Raw genomic sequence first — 19,100 nt, forward strand, 5'->3', positions numbered from 1 at the left:
CCATGTATGACGCGAGGTCCCGTGGCATTCTGCCACCTCGAAACGAGTCGATTATACATGTAACTAGTGGCAGAACAGTCACGTGGGCGTGTATACATTCATAATAGCTGTGGTAAGCGCCACGGAGCCTCGTGTCATAGATGGGAATGCCGTTTTTCTTAACGCCTGATGGGAGGCAAGTGTGGGGCGGGCGAGCGTTGTCAACGGTGTGTTAACTCGAGTCACTTTGCTTTTACCAATAATGTAGGAGGAAATCAAAGAAAGCTAAATAGTTGGCGCAATGAATCATCGATTACGTACACGGGATTTTCGGACATTCGATGAACCGAGGATAAATCATCGAGACAGCGATTATTTCAAGTTGAGAGCCTGTCGCACTCGATTTATGACGTGCTCACTATTGCTATATTGTATGCTATTGATTATAGCTTGTAAAAGTTATTTCGAATGACTATGAACGACGCGATTATTCAGAATAACTTTCGTACGCGACATTGTTTCACTCTGACATCATAGCGCAATTAGGCGATGAGATTGGTGTCACAACTACCAGACAGACGAAATAGACGGTGGCATTGATAACCTTCCTTGAGAGTTAGAGAAGAGCAGAGAGGAAGATAGCTGAAAATTCTTCCTCCGATATGAAACGAAATGATAATTGCTTCGATTACTAAGCTTAGCGAGGAATAAATTTCGTTCTCGAATGCGACATGAAAAATTCTATTCGAATAACCCTTATCAATGCACGGACAGAGGGTAATTAATCTTCTAAGGCATTAATTAAAACGTACACCACATATGTACCCGCTAATTGACTCGATACGTATCAGCTATAAATTTCAAGTGATAAAAGCGAATTACCTTGCGCACACGTATCCCCGTCATATTTTCGTATATCTCGTGGCACGGTTTTATCATGCACGGCAAATGAACATAGCAAGTGACTTGCTATTATTTCTAGCACGTTGAAAGTAATTTCGCTATCTGCCAGTGTAAATGGCTTTTGCGTATTTTATTACATCATAAAACCGTGCAACGTGCATGAAAGGAAATCCAGCAGGCCCGAGGCGATGCCTGAACATGACAGAGACATCGGGAAGGTGTATCGTTAGTTTATACGCAACAATAGACACTTTCCAATGAGTTGCGGCAATGTAATAGAAAGCAATCGATCACGCCCGTGCGTTTCGTTACACTCTTCCTCACTTCGCCACCTTTCGCTATATTTTTATCGACGCGGATACGCTAAAATCGTAATCGAACGGCTGAAAAAGCCTTTCGTCTATTAACAGTTTACAAGCGTAGACGAGCCACACCAGACATCGCCGGCTCTAACCACCGACCACGAGGAGTTAATAATAGGAGTAAATCTTGTCGAGAACTGTTCATTGTAGCCATTCCTTCGGGGTTTGTAGCCAGTGTCTCGTGAACATTCGTACACACAGCATTATCGAGCGATCGTTCTACAAATAATTACAACCCAGTGTTAAATAAAATATAATCGAAACGTTTTACAAGTTACTAGATAATGTTTGTTCCCGTTAAGATACTCGTGAATGTAACAACTGTAATAAATGTATATGTTTTTGATAAACGCGTTACTTTATTGTGGATATCGATAAGCCCAACAATAATTGCGTGATTTTTTACGAACATTTGTGATCCATGCTTACGTCTTGTAATTCGCTGAATGTTATGGAATTTGCAGCGGATTGCAAGAGTTAAGCTTTCGTTGTATAACAAATTGCATAGAACGTTTTACTCTGATCTTTGCTAATAAGTGTCTTCTTGGCGAATAATACTACGATGCGATCCTGAAATACTGTGATGTACACTGCTGACAAATGGGTGTGTGTGTGTGTGTGTAACCGTGTACAATGAGAATTGAATAATAATCCTCGAGAATGTAAGAGCAGTTCTCATCTTCAACATTTCTGTATAGAAACTTTTCCCATCGCCTTGGAAATTGCATAAAACTTGCCTCTTTCAATGCGCAATTCAGCAACAGTACTTTAGGATCTTCTGTGACTGAAGAGAAAGAGAAAGAGAAATATGTTTCTTAGATAAAACGTATTTAATATCTATTTATTATATTAATAAATTTAATGAACAGAAAGAATTACACAACCTTAAGCAGAATTGAGCACTAATATCAGGTTTAACGTTTTTACAAGGAATTTTAATTACTATGCATATGCGTAGACATTCCAGGAATCTTTAGTCCCAAGTTGTATATAAATTTTATCTTGGCAAACTCTCTTAATATTTTCCATTCTTTGTCTTCCGATTTTTCTTACACTTTATTTTAACAATTCTTCACCGACTTTACTGAAGTAAATAAATCGCTTCGCCGTTGTTTATAAAATTTCCTAGAACAATGGTAAACGTGCTTTGTCCTTCGTTACATTTAATTGTTATAAACAGCAATGATCGCCGTTTAACAATAAAACTGGTTTAAGAAGATTTACTTGAAGTGTCAGCTGTAAAACGTGTCAGCAGTTTTCCGTGGAAACGAGTATCGCAGCTCGAAAATGGAAGAGGAAAGCGGCACACGGCCATAAAAGGATATCGTATAATTTCTTCATCCGAACGGCATCGTCGATTCGCTAAAATTTATTATTCCGAGTCATTAGGAACATTAAATTTCAACATTAAAGCATCAGAAACGAGTTTTGTTTTTACAATTATTATACCTAGGTATGTAGCAAATTATCAGCTGCTTCAGCTAATTTCGATGCAAACTATAATCACGTACATCGAAACGATAAATTCGAATACATAAGGAATTCTCGAAACCCGTTTCAGACCTCGTGGTAATTACATTTCACAATTCCCCTAATTCAATAAAAAGAACTTGCAAACTGGACTTCATCAAAAAACCTTGAAAAGTGTCTACCATAATATACCACACGTACATAAAGTATTACATTTTTAGACGACGGAAAGTAATTCTTAGTAAAACTTCATTAAAATAGCTCGTACATCACGTTCGCACGGACAACAAGGACCTGTTTCAAGGAAAATGCTTTTATATTTTCGTCCACAATAGCCCACACAAGATCAATCCTGCAGGTACGAGCACACAACCGAAAGTGTTAATTAAGGAGAACAAAATCACTGCACGACCTTCTGACCATAAATCGTATCCAGGGAGAAATTTTACGCGAACGTCTCTCTTCGAAGGTTAACAAAGGAAGCGAATGAAATATTCCTCTCGTTCGCCTCATACAAGGGCTTAATCTGCACCTAAACGAACATCAAGAAAGACCAAATGAGCTTATTAAAAATCAAATATTTGAACAAGCATCAGAACGACCACAAGGGAAGTTAATTACTTACGAATGTTCGATCGTAAAAGGAGAAAGAAATGCATAACCTACAAGTACCTACAAGTATTTTTTACAGCCGCCATGTTGGTTCCAAACGCGTATAACGTTAATATCCCTGGTCAAGACAGAAACATTCCAACAGCATCGCAACGAGCGACCTTTCCGAATGCGACGCATTCTTACGTAGCGTGTGGTAACGGTTCCGTGGCAACGAGGTTCACATAGTATCGCGTTGGTTCGCGTTGCACCGGTGGCGGCGGCGACTGTCCACCACGCAACGTTCCGCGCATCCCTAACACATCCAATTCGTGCACGTGGACCCCGTCGAACGCTCATCTTTCTGTCTCTGCCGTTGACATTTATTCATGACTCGGGGAGGATACGCACGACGTATGGAAATAACCCCGTGGACGGGGTTTGGCAGAAGGAAGCCTGGCCAGCCGTAACCGCGTCGTCCTGACGCGGTGTAAACGGCGTGAAATCGAAAATATAATGAAAACAGTTGTCAACGGCGCGCGAAGTGATTTCAGAATGAATTATAGAGCCGGTTAGGCGGTGACCGCAAGGCGGGCTTGCTTACCAGCCGTGATTGCCTTACCCTTTTAAACGGATATTGCTCGCACTTGGTAACCGTCAAATAAAAATCACGATTTACCGTGACAGTGATACCGGCTGGGAAAGCGTCCTGGCGATTATTTAATATTCTATAACTCATCGACGACGACCGCAGAATTGGTCCGCGGTAACGATTCTTTCAGATGGTAACTTCTGGGTATGATTACTCGTACGAAGCAATTGTACAGTCGACTATTCTATAACACCGTACAGATATTTCACGTTTAAACTAATAGTTCTTTTTTACTTGTAGCATTTCTACATCTATTGTGTGGCAGGTGATACTAGACAAGTATTGTCGGAAGAAGAAGTCGGATCGCTCAATACGTAATCTCTGGCACAGATAAAGTAATGTTTGTTGTAATAGTTGGCGGTGAATGAATTTTATGATCCCACATTAGAGCGTCATATAAAAACAACGGTGTTATTCAGTCGACTGTTGTAAGGACGGCTCAAATGGAACAGGGACAAGCTGTTTAAGTTAAATGTACTTTATAACACCAGAAGAATATGTACGTAGACGCATGGATAAATATACATAACACATTGATGATGATAGCTCTAGAAATAGGCACCCCTGACATTTAGATGTTTTTTCGCTTGGCGGTGATTACTACAACCGTTGCTACCGGAGGCTGCATATGTTTCATTTGTAGATGAATCTTATAACACGAACCCTTTTTTTAAATCACCAGCTACGCGCTATCTTGTTTGAATACATAAAATGTAAATTACACGCAGGATACGTTTAATTACTTCTGGGTACACAGGGATCGTGCTTTTATATTCCCCAGTAATAAGAAGAACGAAACGTACAAAAAGTTATGTGTACAACGCTTGTCCGTCATTTATTCTTAAGAGAAAACGAATGAAGGAAGAAGTAAGAGCGATGATAAAGAATGATAGCCGACTAGGGTAGCCGTGGGAAGTATTTAACGCCGATTAACAAAACGAGGCGACAAAACCATCGACCACTGCCACTGACCTCCAATTCGGTCATTGAATCGCCACGATTTTGACTGGCTAATCTGCACTTGCCTTCTGTTGAATGGGTTCGATCTACCATGTGTTACAGGAAGGCCTAGTGACAAACAGGTTCCGACGAAATTGCCTCTAATGCCCTACGCACCGAGTACGGACCTTAGTTCGTGCCGCTTAACGAAGTTTGAAAGGGTTCAGTTATTAGAGAGATTCGTGAAAGACACGCTTCGCTCAATGCACACCAGTTATGCCCCCCAAAGCTCGAAGAAGAGTATAATAAGCTAGAAATGAACAATGCGTCAAAAGCCACTGCTCAGCTGTTGGAAAGAAAAGGATTTTTCACTCCTCGACCTAATGGCTTTAATACATAGTTCTATACGTTTTCTGCTCGCCCCATTTCTGTAGATTAACTTTCACAGATTCCTTACATTTATACTTCTTCTTAGTGTTATCTCTACTGAAAGAATAATTTCAATATCATCGTACGCTAGACGCGAAGCAACGGCTTATACATAAATTCTAATCTCTCTTTTCCTCTAAAAATGGAAGACGATCTTTCGCAAGTATCGCATGATGATGTAGAATATAAATGTTTATACCAGATACAGTTATACCAATGAATAAATATCTTAATCATTAAATTATATGTAATTTTCTATCATCGAGGAAAATTAATCGATGCTGATGATGCACGGTCATCCCGTGTTGTTCAAGATAAATGGACCAACGACAGGAACACAAAGAGGAAAGCAAGGAAGGGATAAAAGGAGCGAGGGGGAAAAAAAATGGAGCAACCTGCAGCAGCGTATTCGCGCGTGTTGAACTTGAAAATAAACGCAACAAAAGTGGGAACAAATAGACACCTGCGAGCGACTTCCAAGGCGAAAATGCCCTCGGCCTACTTCCCGCCGCGAATAATACTCATTTTTACGTTATCTGGTTTTCATCTGCGCTCGTAGCCTTCCATTCACTGCAGACGCTTTCCTCTTTTGTATTACACGACGCATACGATGCATATTCTGCAACATTTAAGTCCGTTAAAGTACAATGTTCGAAGCGATGTAATATTTATAGGAAACAGAATGTCTTAAGAGAATGTCTGTGTCGGTAAAAGTAGTACAACACAGCGACACGTATAGTATTTATAGCTAGTAATTACGGCAATTACCGCAATGGCATGGATATCGTTCAATTATTTTGTAATTTTGCTGATATTACCTTGAGATAAGAATCACCGTGTGGAGTCTTATCGAACGAATATTTTACTTTCACTTCCTTTTCTTCTATTTCTCCCCTAACGTGTGACTGGATTTTGTCCACTTTACTTCTCAGTTTTAGCTCATTTTTTATTCTACACACGATATCGCAACATTGAAATCAGTTTGGAAGAGAATAGAATTTTAAATGAGACCTTCCATAAAAATGTTTCGATAACGAAACGTGTTGGTAAAGACAAACATATTTTAGTCGAATGAAAAACTGTTCTCTTCTTTTTCGTTTACTTAAATTCGAATCATTCTCCGTGTATGATCATTTCAATTAAGCACGATTGCTCTACAAAAAAGTTATAACTAAATTACTGACCCTTAAATGTGAAACTTCCGTGAAACAGAAAGAATATCGAATGACCGCAGCGTACCAGATAGCCAGTTAAACGAAACCGTGTCACCACTTCTCAGATTAAATCGATCGAGCTAAAAGGGTGTTACTATCCTCCTGTGTTTACCAATACACTTTAAACAGTTCTCATCCTCCAGTCTAACAACCAGAATGTCCAAAAACGAAGATATTTCATCAAACAGCCTGCACGTCCTTCTGACGCCAAACAATCGTTCTCCAAGCAATTCCTTAAACGAGCACATACATACAAACAATCATCAAAAACACACGGAAACATTTGCAACAAAATTTCAATCGAAAATACTTACTTTAAATGCTTCAGAAATGAATATCGATATCGCGAGACTGAACACGTTATCCACGACCAAGTTCCATTGAAAAAACGTTGCCAGCCGGTCGATCTATCGTTCACGCGATAAAAGTCTCGAATCTCGATAGGTACGCAACCCTGAAAGCTCGCCTACCTGTAACGATAACCTTCCGAGGAGCATTCTTCCATATTGCGAAGCGATTCGCGCGACGAAACATCGCCAAGCATAACATACGATCTTACTTAATTAGAGCAGACAGAAGCTCGCAGAACTTAATGACTATGGACCAATTCTGAATGTTACCCGACGAGGCGGGCACCTGGCAATTTAAAGGTTAGCTCAGCCGTAGATGAGACGGGCCGCGTGCGGCGCCTCGACTGTCAATCTGACAGCCGCCCGATATAACGTAATCATCGTTCATCGTACCCTTCCAGCTTGGATACAAAGGAATCTCTCGTAAGCGACTCGTTTACAATACACATTACCAATCGCGGAAACATTACTGACCAGCGTCTCGTATCGCGCGTCCACGTAGCGCACGTATTTTAAATACATCGTCTCGATCCACTTACCGACGGCTGTGCACGCGAAATCTATGATGATTTTCCGTATGATCATCTTCGACGACCGATCCATCGCGACTGGAGTATCGCAGCCTCTTCGTCTCTTCTGTCTGGTGCACACTGTTCGTACGTTTCGTTGAAGTGTTCAGAGCTCGGGACGAACCGATGATCGGTAAACGAGCACGGGTTCGAGTTGGAGAACAAGACGGGGCACACGCATGCACGAGGAGGAGGATGCGTACTCGCGCGTGGTTCTAGCGGGGAACCAGAAGGCAAGAGTAACCCCGATGACGGTTCGGAATGGACTGAACGACGCTTGGGCTGATGCTCGCGAATCTACCTACGAGCAGAGTAACCAACCGGCCCGATCGAGATCCAGGCGACAACTGCGGCTGCGCCTCGTTTCGCTGTTCCGTCCGCGCATACGACGCACGTGCCTTGCCCTGCCTGAATCACGGCTCGTATTTTAATAATGAGTGCTCGTTGCAACGTGAAATAAGCATGAAACATAAGTATTCCCTGTGAGAGATGAATGAACGTTCATCGTTTCGATTACGTTATTTCGTTGACCCGGACCATTTTATGGCTAGCATTTCGAGGATCCGGCACGCGTATCCCGCGTTCATTCTGGGGCAATGGCTACTGCGGTATTTGCGGAGGGAGTTACCTTGTTCTGAAAGAAACAGAGATTTAATGGTGTACGTTAATTAAATATATACTAGATGAACGTGAATTTAATGTTAACTATTTTCTAAAATCTTGTTCTAGAAAAGAGACGTTGGATATTGTAAAATACAGTGTGATCTAAGAATTTTGTACTTTGCGGTTTCTAAGAGAATTCGAGCAACATGGTAGGCGTTGGAAAAGCAAAGGACAACTGCATACAATACATACCAAAAGCCACACCTAAATTGTTGGAGGATAGAAAATTAAAAATGTCGTGAAAGAAGGTCATTAGCCCAAGCTTATCTAACAATACTTTTGTTAATACGCATAACAGGTCATAGGGATAGTTGGGACATTCTGTAAAGTGAAAGAAGATAAGATTACGAGGAAAATATGGAAGTAAGGGTAAATATTGTTTAAAGACAGCGCACTCAGTACCTTTCATCTTTTTTTCGCCTCGTAAAGCAAACCGTAGATACCTGGATGCACATCTTCCAGACGTCTGTCTCGCGACGAGGAACAATAGTCTTCATTCAGATTAGGGCAGCACGGTTTCCCTCCCAACAGGACTTGGCTAGAACAGTTTTAAATAAAATCATGAAACTTTGATATCACAATACGAACAATTAGCAGAAAACGCGTGAACGAAATACGACAATTATTCTAACTTTATTCACTTTTTAACGAAACGTCGATTTTGTGACCAGTGAAAATCTGATATCGCCAGAGTGAAATTACTGGCGTGGAAAAAATCGAAATAACTATAAAGAAAACAAGTGAAAGTGCTATATAATATTTCTTGTTTTTGCTGCGATTGTGCTGGTGGTTTCAACGTGCACAGGAAACGATTACATTGGTCGCTAATAATTTTGCCAAACGGGCAAATATTTTTGCACTGTTTCTACATATTTTTCAGTGTCCTAATTCCAATAAAAATACCGCTTCTCCTTTCTTACTTTCTCCATAAAACTTACATACTAAACTTACGTACTATTCATTTTATTGTAACCTTTTCTTACATCTAAGAATAATAACTTTAAAATGATACGTTTTAATATCTACATTCTAGTCGCGTATACATTTTCCTAATACTTTCTCTACGAACTATACCTATTGTACGTTATGACACCTGTCTTATGGTCTAATACTTAAGGTCAGACGACTATTAATATTCGAATGGCAGCTTGTTACTATTGTAATCAATGAGCGTCTAGAAGATAACGCCATTCTATTGTCAATAAGACGGTAACTTGAAAAATAGAGAAGGCTAGTTCTGCCTTCAGTGACGCACGCTGATGCACTTGTAAGGTGAGGTCGCGGATCTAAGAACGTCGATGATTTGTATACTAATAACGAAGTAGGTGTGTCGTTTCGCGTCCAATGCGTGACTGAAAACAATCAACGGTAGTTACTGGAGGTCAATACATAATTTTCGCTACGTCAGTACGTACAGGGTCATCGTAACGGTACTGTTTCGATATCGGTATTATATCTCGCAAAATCGTATCAAAATAGATGCAAGTAACAATAAGAAATCGAGTAGTAATTACCGCCACTTATCCAGCCTTTATTTACTTAGTACGATAGTAAGATTTTCATTCTGAATTTGTGTTAGCAACTGACCCCAGAGCGTGTAATCCAATCGAAAGCTGTTTAAATAGTTGTTATCTGTTGTTCGAGCGTAAAATTACGAATCTGTTTACACCATCTGTGGTACCGCAGAATACCACTGGACAGTTAAGGGTTAATTTAATGCAGTGACAATTAGCAGCCATCTAGCGGCACTTATGCGATACCATCGACTACCTTTGCAGATCTCTGCTGTAAAGATTAGGATATAATATCGACATTTTATATATTTATAAACTATTACACACTTTATATAGCTTACAAATGTTTTCGAATTTAAAAAATAAAATACATTTCACTGAATCGCGTGTAAAGGTATTCTACGTGTATAATCTGAATGTTTAACAAACAGAAAATCGATTATAAGGTTTGATCTTTTTCACGCTGACAATATAAGATAATAAACATCAGTTTGTAAATTAATTGCAAATTAATTTGCACGAATGTAACATAATTACATTGTATTTATTATAAGGCGATCATATACAATAACGGGTACAGTGCAAAATAATACATCATGTTCAATCCTCACGAATGGGCATATTCCAACATTCGGCGTTTCCGATAATTATTGTTTTAACAACCGCAACGATGGTGTATCGTGTATAGTATGTACAGAAATAGCTGTAGTCATTTGTATTTTAACAATTAATGCTGATTCTAACGGTTAAGTACATTTTGTATCTCTATTGGAATTTTCATTTAGACCGTGTACTATGTAGAACATTCCAAATATTCACCATGAAAAGTAATCGATACATTAGCAGAAGAGTATCCGTTGGTATAATCGAGAAAGTAAAAATACTACAAACGGGCAACATTGCCGTTCAAATAAATATCGTCTCCGGGAACCTAAAATACACTCTTATTCTACACGTAAACTTTTATGCGTATATAAATAAAAAGCGCTTTATACGTCTCAAATAAACGCTACAATTACAATTCTACCCGCATCTTACAATTAGAAGATCATTCCTTTTTTTTTTCTTATGTTATGCAATAAAATACAAATCGAGTTTCATGTACTTATACGTTAGTATCGATGCACCCGACTTTTGGAACATCTTCAGCCGAGTCCATCTTGTCGCTTGCGAACACAACTCACGAATAGTCGTAATAGCAATATTCGCTGGCAGTATAAACACTTTTGCGAACAATAAGCATTGTATAGCAAACCAATCAATCAAAGAGTCTGTTCGCAAACGACAATCTAGAGCCCAGCATTGTATTCCTATCTGCATCAGAGATCCATATTTCGTACATTTTTAGAGTGTAATAATTCACATCCTTTATCACGTTCCTGGATATTACGTAATAACGAAATAATTGTATAACACAATGATGTACATTACAGTCCCTCTAATACTACATTCCATATTTACATTTTTGTTACCAAACTTCTTTTCTCTGTCTTATTACGTATGCAATTTTTAGTTTATGTTTGGGTTTGTCAACGTATATGCATGCGAAATCTGATTGTTTCATCCTGATGTACATTGATCGGTTTCCTTCCCCTTAAAACGATTGCAACGCGGTTAATTACAGACAGCACTCTGAACGAATCTAGCGGCAATACAAAACGCACATACAACGTATAAATATTACTCGGTAAAATACATTTCAAACGGTACAATGCTTCAATTAGCTCGATACAAATTATTAATTAGTTCAGTATTTACAAGACATAATTCGTTTACTAAAGTTGCAACGAAAAGTTCGACAATGAAGAAATTTATAAATTAACGAAGAATGTGTACAAAAGAAATTACCTATCAATATAGAAATAACGTATTTCATTTAGTTGCCAGCGTTAATTACTCATATCGGTTTTTCGTTATTATTAACTTAATAATTTATTGCACTAATTATAAACTAAAACGATGTAATTCAATTATTTAAAGAAGATTTTCACCTCGTATCTTGTTATTCCAATTTTACTATACATACTTATCACAAAGTAAAAGAATGCTTTTACATACTCCACAGTTCTAAGATTTAAACTTCTTTTCTCTCTTCCTCTCTCTCTATCTCTCTTTCTTTCTCTAAAACTTCCCAAAAGTAGAAAATGAGGAAAGAAGAAAATAAAAGGAAGAAATAATTAAAACGCGAAGAAAATTGAATGTTTCATCGTCAGAACTGAGAAGAAAGCATGTTTCGTAAATCTAATTGAAACTAATTCTGCATGGCACAATAATCAAGGTTATTTCCTTGCGAATGTTACAAGCTTTATTAAATATTAAATACATTCGTACATGCATTCATATCTTTTTCGTTGCATCACATCTGCATATATTATGCATCACTACTCATGAGAACACGACATTTCTTTTGACTGTGTTCAAAATATTACATTGCCCTTGTACATATAATTTGTATGTATTATGGAGCTTTTCTTTGGTCGTCTTAACAGACTTTGGTTACTTTACTCACAGATTTTCTTTTAGTCACAGAAGCTATTGTTAGTTCCTTTATGCGAACTAATTGTGATTGAATGGCTTTTTTTTTACGTAAGAAGAGAGAAAAACAGTAGAAGAACGCAAACAAATGAAGAATAATAATTAACATTCTCATTCTTTAAACGGACTCCATTACATTACCCCTTGCATTTCTCCTTTACTGACTATTAATGCTGAGGATATCAAGTACTATGGATCTGCATTTGTAAAAATAATTTTACAATAATTCCATCTCTATTAGTCATCTGCGTGGCTCAGACACGTATGCCGTAATAGTACTGTCTACGCACCCAGCCGCCAGAGTCACACGATAAGGGTGAAAACTTAGACAACTTACAGGACTAATTCGAGTAGCCATGAATCCTTCATGGAATTTTATCGTGTTTAAATGGTGACCCGTTGTGTTATACACACTGATGCAGTGATTTGTTGATCCACTGAAACATACACAAGCACAATTAAACCACAAACTTTCTAGTATCATCTACAATCCTAATCGAAAGTAAAAGAGAAGAGAGTTAACGTTAAGCATTTATTATTTTTGAAATCACATGAAACTTACCAAGCAAAAATATCAGCCATCTCATGTGCCGCTAATGCAGTAATACCTTGTGTAATTTGTACAGTGTTTACAGAAGAATTTTTTCTAAGATCAAATATTCTGATATCTCCGGAAGATGATCCAGTAAACAATTGTGGTGTAGATCTTTCAGATTTTCTCAAAGACGTGCCCAGCACCCAGGCTGTGTGCTCTCTCCAAATCATAACTCTTGATTCTAGTGGGGGTAATCTTCTATCGAACAAACGAACCGAACCATCTCCGCAACCTACTGCCATCATTGCACCTATTCGCAATTAAATAAAATATGTAAGAAATATAATTACACCATAAAAAGTTACATCTCTTAAAGCTCATAAAGAACTCACCTACGCCATCGACATCAATGCATGTTGCGCAACAATCAGCACCTGTCGGTATATCTTGCTTCTTCAACTCTGTCTCCGCATCCCAGAGTCTAACAATACGAACATCGCCGGTTACAGCTAACGTAAGCGATTTTTGCTCCCATTTAGTAACCAATCCAGCTGTTGCTACAAACAATTTTAATTAATGTATACAACCACGGTAGACATATTTCCATTTCAGAATACGTATACATACCAGTCGTTGCTTTCGTTGCAGGTTGTATATCGGCCATTGCTTGCCAAGCAGTGAGTAAAACCGGATCGCGGTTTAACACGCTGCTGTAATTTTTCCACACTCTTACTGAACCATCGTCAGAACCAGCCATTAATAACGTTACATCGTGAGCATTGATGAACTCCAATGTAGTAATACGTGACATTTTATTACCACGACTTGGATAATACGTTAATTTTGCACCAGTTTGGTAGTCCCATATTCTATAAATAAATAACACTTTTAAATAATATTCCATTTCTCGTCAAGTAGAATTGTAGTACATTAAAATTGAAATACCCGAAGGAATCTTTCAATGCTACAGCCAGATGAGGCTCAAATGGATGAAACATTAAAACTTCTGGAGAGTGCGAACATCTTGCGTGAAATATTTGGGATTCTACTCTACTTTGTACTGCACGTGATTGTTCTTCTTTCGCCTCACGTCTTTGTCTCTTATTTCTTAAATATCTAAACATTAAAAAGAATTCTTTCTAACGTTTGCAACGAGTCTTCTTCGAATATAAAGTTTATGCTTTGCTCAAATGCCATTGTACACTCTTACCGCCATTCCCTTTCATAATGAGCTCTGCTTTCCATATCGTTCATTGATTCAGTTTCAGTTTCTAAACTAACAGGTTGAGCAAATTGAGCGCAACTCCATTCAACGAACTTTGAAGTTGTTAACGGTGTTTTAATTCCAGCAACTTCGTCTGTTTCTTCAGATATCTGCAACAATGTAATATTAAGATAATAACGAATACAAATAAAATATTACGTTGTTCCTAAACGATGTATTAGCTAATGCTTACTGTATTTGGAATTGGTTTCCTTGAACGATTCGCATGCGACGGTATTCTGGACGAACGTAACAAATCGCTACCAGAATTTACTGTAGGTGGCGATTCCCCTTTACTATTGCTTTATTCAAAACAAGCGAGTTAGACGTAAATCAAAATGTAAAACTCATACACAAAAATGATGAAACATCAGCTCACCTTAAATATGTAGTACGATTTGACGGGGAAGGTGGAAGAGATAACGATGAAGATATTTTTGTTTCCATTACTTCCTTAGGTGCAGAAGATTCTTTAACCTGTGATAAATTGATATTTAGAAATGTTTATATTTATAAAATTTTTTTTAATAAGACATGACTTTTACCTGATTTCGAATATGGTTTGTGACTTTCTGAGACATGACAGCAACTGCAGGGTGGGGATCACTGTCAAGGCTGCATAGTCCGTGCCATAATTTCATATATACACTACCGTAGGAAAGACTTGGTAAATTTCCCAGAGAACTATGCCCTACAAGAAATAAAACACGATCTTTTTAGTTCTTTGTTGCTTAGTATTAACAGACAAGTATCTGGTCTTTACGATAATGTGCTTCTAGATAAGAGAATAGTGATATAACATTAGCTATAAATAAAAAATTACAAAATCTAAAAAAAATGAAGGATGAACTATGTACGAACATGCAATGGAATTTCCAATCATTATTACCAAGTGACTCGCAAGGTTTCCTCACGAACTCCCAATTATTTCCTGGTACACGAATGAAACAATACAAGGAATTGTTATCGAAAATCCGACATATAAAGCTAGTAGCTCTAGCTGAAAGCAACACGTTTTATCACTTACCTAAACTACTGATAGACGACGAGGACGACACTCTCTTAATACGATCCTGACCGAATCCATCTGTGCTGTCTGCACTGTACGTGTTGTTCGACGAAAGCATTTTTAATCTATCCCTAGAACTAATACGCCTCATCCCACTAAATGGTGATAGTGTCTCTACAACTAGATCTTTTCGGCTATTTTCTTCAGCCAACGCTAAGGTTACAAAAGAATTTTCAAAGTGTAAAACCATCCATTGAAGTGCTACTACTAACTCCTGCAAATACGTTTTATTCAATATTAGAGAAGTCAAATTTAATAATCGAGAATTAAATATTTGTTATATAATAGACTTACATACTTTTCTAACTAAGGGGCACATATCATGAGATATAGTATTAATGAGCGTCATAGCAATGATTTGATCGATATTATTTGCATGCTCGCTTCGTGTTGTTACGCTATTTATAAATGTACCCAAGGCATAAACGCTAGCTGCTCGAACCTGAGTGATTTTTTTTCTTATGTATATTAATGTCCTTTATGTACAAATATTAAAATATCGAATAAACAGAGTCGCATATATTTGATACCTCAGGAACTGGATCCTGTAATAGTGTGAACAACTTCTCGTGAGCAATGTCTCGAACTCCGCACCATCTTGCTTTATCATAATTGTGCCAAAGCCTTGCAAGGCATAAACACAGCCATTGTCGTAATAGAGCATTTGAATCTCCCAGTTGTTCTAAGCAAATTGAAACGAGACTACCGTGATTTGCAGCTACTTGACCTGGACGATAGTCGTTTACAATACTGGCCAAAACGAATGCTGCCAACGTCCTATGTTCGCTCTAAGATAGAATGGAATTAGAATAAAATTAGAATACAGAAGTTCTCCAATTGATTGATCGAATTAAATATAAAAATACCGGTATAGAAGTATCTTGAAGAACGGATAAAAAATATTTATGCCCTCCATCTCGTACCAAATCTGCTTGACAAGTCTAAAATATATATTGAATAATTAAGAATAATTTATAATACGAATTTTCAATATGATTTATGATTTGAACACTTACACTGTCGACTGCAAGAATCTTCGCCCAAATAAAAACGAGTAACGGGCGCAGTTCTCTAGCGTTACTCTGAAGTAACTTTAAAACATATGGGAAAATGCCCACACTAAGAGCCAGGTTCACTGCCCATGGACCAAGGTCCAGAAAACGTCCTAATAATTCTAATGCTCTTAGTCTGTGAACTTGACTTAATAGCACCTGTAGCACTATTGGCAGTTGCTCTGGTGGATTCCGATTTTTAGAACCAAGCGTAAGCCATACTTGAAAGGCTGTCAGTTGCTCTTCGAAAAAGGGAGAATGCACAAACTGATCTTCGTTTTCAAGAATAGATGGTAATTGAGCTAAGCAAAGATCAAGTGCCAAATCCCAAGCTTGCCACATAGGATGCTAAATTTATGATAAATTAACTTATTAAAAGTTTTTTACCAAGAAATAATATTTAGGATATCAGAATAATTTACCTGATAAGTAGGTGGTAGTTTTGGACAGGAAACTGGAGTGCAATCATAAGAACGCAATATTCTCTCAGCAAGTAAGAAGTTTCTAAATAAACTAGCAACTAATAAATCTTGTCTGAATAATCTCTGAAATAAATCTATAAACCAGACATAATATTTAATTATTCGTCACTTGTATATTTTATGAATAATAAACCGTACACTTACCCCTTGGCAATGTATTCCACGCTATAGTGTCTGTAATCGCCGTAAATATCCAATTAAGTTCACCTAACATAGTTCTTCTATCTGTCAACTGTCCTGGAATTCTGAAATATTTTTACATTTATTATAATTTTATTGATTCACTTTATTAAAGATAATATTGTATGCCTTCACTTCCTCAATTAATACAGGAAATATTCTTACTTGTCAATTAAATCTAACGATATTTTCGGTACCAATTTCGATGTATTTTGCATTACAAACCTATTTGAAAAGGTAAATTTTCAATTATTATAACAATATGATATACATCCGGTAAATGATATTTTCCTCTTACCATCTTAATGCAATTTTTATCGGGGTTGTAAGACACGATGTAAATATATCCGCAGGTAAATCAGGATTCATAGGTAAAATCTGATTAGCTGCACACGCTGCCAATTGAATACAATTTTTATAGGACGGCGCTGTGGCGCCTGCAACTCCAGTTGCACGATTCTGTTGAACTGCCTGTTTTTCCATCTGTAAAACGACATTTTATACTTTACATGCAATCAGTTACCTTCGATTGCAATCTTTACCGAACCCTTTTACCTCGTATTCTTTTTCATGTTGCTCTGCAAATTGCTGAAAAGACTCAACAATAATACCTGCATTAGAACAGTCATATACATAAATGCTCGGCGCACCCATCCATGTCTGCAAATCGTACACAGACAAAGGAATGTATTGTGTATACGTCTGCAATAACAATTTCATCACATAAATTATTTATTAATTTACCAGTAGAAATGTATTTAACAAGTTCCATTTTACTGACCCTATTAAAAACCCATATTTCACCGTTACTAGTAGGCTTAGGAACACCATGACCATTGTAATGAAAAAGAACTCTTTCCTCTTTCGCATTTCTTCTCAAAGAAGTACACAACTTCTTAACTTCCTCAACAGTGGGATCTAAGCTTTGTTTGTATCGAGCCCTTGGTTGCCACCGTTCATACTGCTTTTGCAAATTAGAACCTATAGTTTCCAACGCCTTTTGCGGGCTCACCGATAAAGGATCTGTACAAAAAGAACATCATTATTTTTCATAACAATCAATACTAATTATGCCTTCGATTTCTTTCTCCATACAAATTACTCACAAAAATAGTTAAAAAAATATCTGTTATAAACACAATCGCTGAACAACTACTGTCGGTGTAAGATTACAATATTTTTACAAGCAGAAAATAAAAAACAAATGAAGATGATATGAAACAGACTTCAAACAAATTCGAATGGAGTGTAAAAAAAGGATTACACGAACGATACACAAGCTAGCGGTAAATATAACGCCACCTAGCAGTTAGTCACTAAAATGACATTCATTTAGAAATATGCTGTCATGCACATGCATAACCTCCAAACGCATTACATAATGGCAATGGCAGCGGGGAATTGTGGGTATGTAAATAAACGAGAATAAATACCGATCCAACACTCGAGACGTGCGCATGGTTGGGTCTTGACAATGTCCGGTGGATCAACGCCGACGTTCAAACACAAAACTAGAGCCACGCTCACGGTTTTCATCTGAAATGAAAAAAGGATAGATGGAGAGAGAGACTCGAGGAACCGTCCTGCGAACTCGCGAGGCGTCGATTGAATTTTTCAGTCCACGCATCGACTGACCAAGGAAGAAGAAAAAAAAAAAAAAATGAAACAGAAAAACAACAAACCCGTTCTTTCATCCTCCATGTCTGCGTGATACAATTCACACCCTCGATCGTGGCCGTGTGCCGCGGCTTGCAGAACGCTAGCTGCATCCTCCAATCGTCCTCCTCGGTCGACTTCGAATTCTCTTCCTCGTGGCATGGTTTCGAGGCGATTACTGACATCGCAGGCCCGTGGCTCGGGACTAATTTACACCGTATTCTTACGAGCGACACGTTTCGTCCCTAAACGATCTTCGATCGACGTTACACGAACGTGGACAGAAACCAGCAGCTGACAATATTCAATAAATGACAAGCGCACAAACGTCTTTTAACAGAGCACAATTTCGTAAGTTTACTTCATCGTCCGCCATCTTACATCCTTAACGATATTACCAATCAACTCTCGCGGACGCGTAGGTTATTTTGGTTACGACGATCGCTCGCAGATGGCGCCACGTGTCACCTCCATTTACCCCGCGTTTTTCCATAATAAAAACAGATTTGAACATACACGATCGGAAGGAACAGCGATAATCTTACAAGAACAGTTTTATTTATTAAATACTGTTAGTAGAGGTCGCTTTATAATTAAATTATAGAAATTACAATTTGATTTATTTATGTTCGTGAGTTGTTTTAGAGGTGAATATCTTATTTCTTAAATATGTTAAACATCTATATATATAT

At 37.9% G+C, this 19,100-nt stretch overlaps 2 protein-coding genes across 3 annotated transcripts in view; both read right to left on the reverse strand.

The window, feature by feature from the left end:
• The window catches only part of Wun (wunen), a 39,524-nt gene extending 32,006 nt beyond the window's left edge, over nt 1–7,518 (reverse strand). For both annotated transcript variants that reach the window (XM_076901043.1, XM_076901044.1), the window contains exon 1: nt 7,429–7,518. In XM_076901043.1, coding sequence (XP_076757158.1) covers nt 7,429–7,492 — 64 coding nt within the window. In that variant the 5' untranslated portion in view covers nt 7,493–7,518. The remainder of the gene's footprint in view (nt 1–7,428) is intronic.
• A 4,892-nt stretch (nt 7,519–12,410) lies between these two features.
• Raptor (regulatory associated protein of MTOR complex 1) lies at nt 12,411–18,792 on the reverse strand. Its single transcript, XM_076900223.1, has 23 exons — nt 18,435–18,792; nt 18,186–18,288; nt 17,534–17,775; nt 17,308–17,454; nt 17,051–17,235; nt 16,918–16,977; nt 16,717–16,817; nt 16,513–16,646; nt 16,055–16,438; nt 15,905–15,979; nt 15,569–15,826; nt 15,337–15,480; nt 14,997–15,252; nt 14,859–14,900; nt 14,515–14,660; nt 14,349–14,446; nt 14,163–14,271; nt 13,916–14,079; nt 13,651–13,821; nt 13,333–13,574; nt 13,098–13,262; nt 12,733–13,015; nt 12,411–12,607 (listed from the first exon to the last, which is right to left on the reverse strand). Exons 1-23 carry the CDS (start codon nt 18,591–18,593, stop codon nt 12,412–12,414), a joined length of 3,864 nt encoding a protein of 1,287 aa, XP_076756338.1. The 5' UTR covers nt 18,594–18,792; the 3' UTR covers nt 12,411.
• Between the last annotated feature and the right edge of the window lie 308 nt (nt 18,793–19,100).

Source organism: Xylocopa sonorina, chromosome 9, assembly GCF_050948175.1.
Source record: "Xylocopa sonorina isolate GNS202 chromosome 9, iyXylSono1_principal, whole genome shotgun sequence".
Lineage (NCBI taxonomy): Eukaryota > Metazoa > Arthropoda > Insecta > Hymenoptera > Apidae > Xylocopa > Xylocopa sonorina.

Coding starts and splice junctions, on each gene's coding strand:
- Raptor (XM_076900223.1), bottom strand. CDS start 18,593: ATGTCAGTAATCGCCTCGAAACCATGCCACGAGGAAGAGAATTCGAAG. Junction 17,455..17,533: donor AAATATGGGTTTTTAATAGG/GTCAGTAAAATG, acceptor TTGTTATTGCAG/ACGTATACACAATACATTCC. Junction 15,481..15,568: donor TACAGGATCCAGTTCCTGAG/GTATCAAATATA, acceptor AAAATCACTCAG/GTTCGAGCAGCTAGCGTTTA.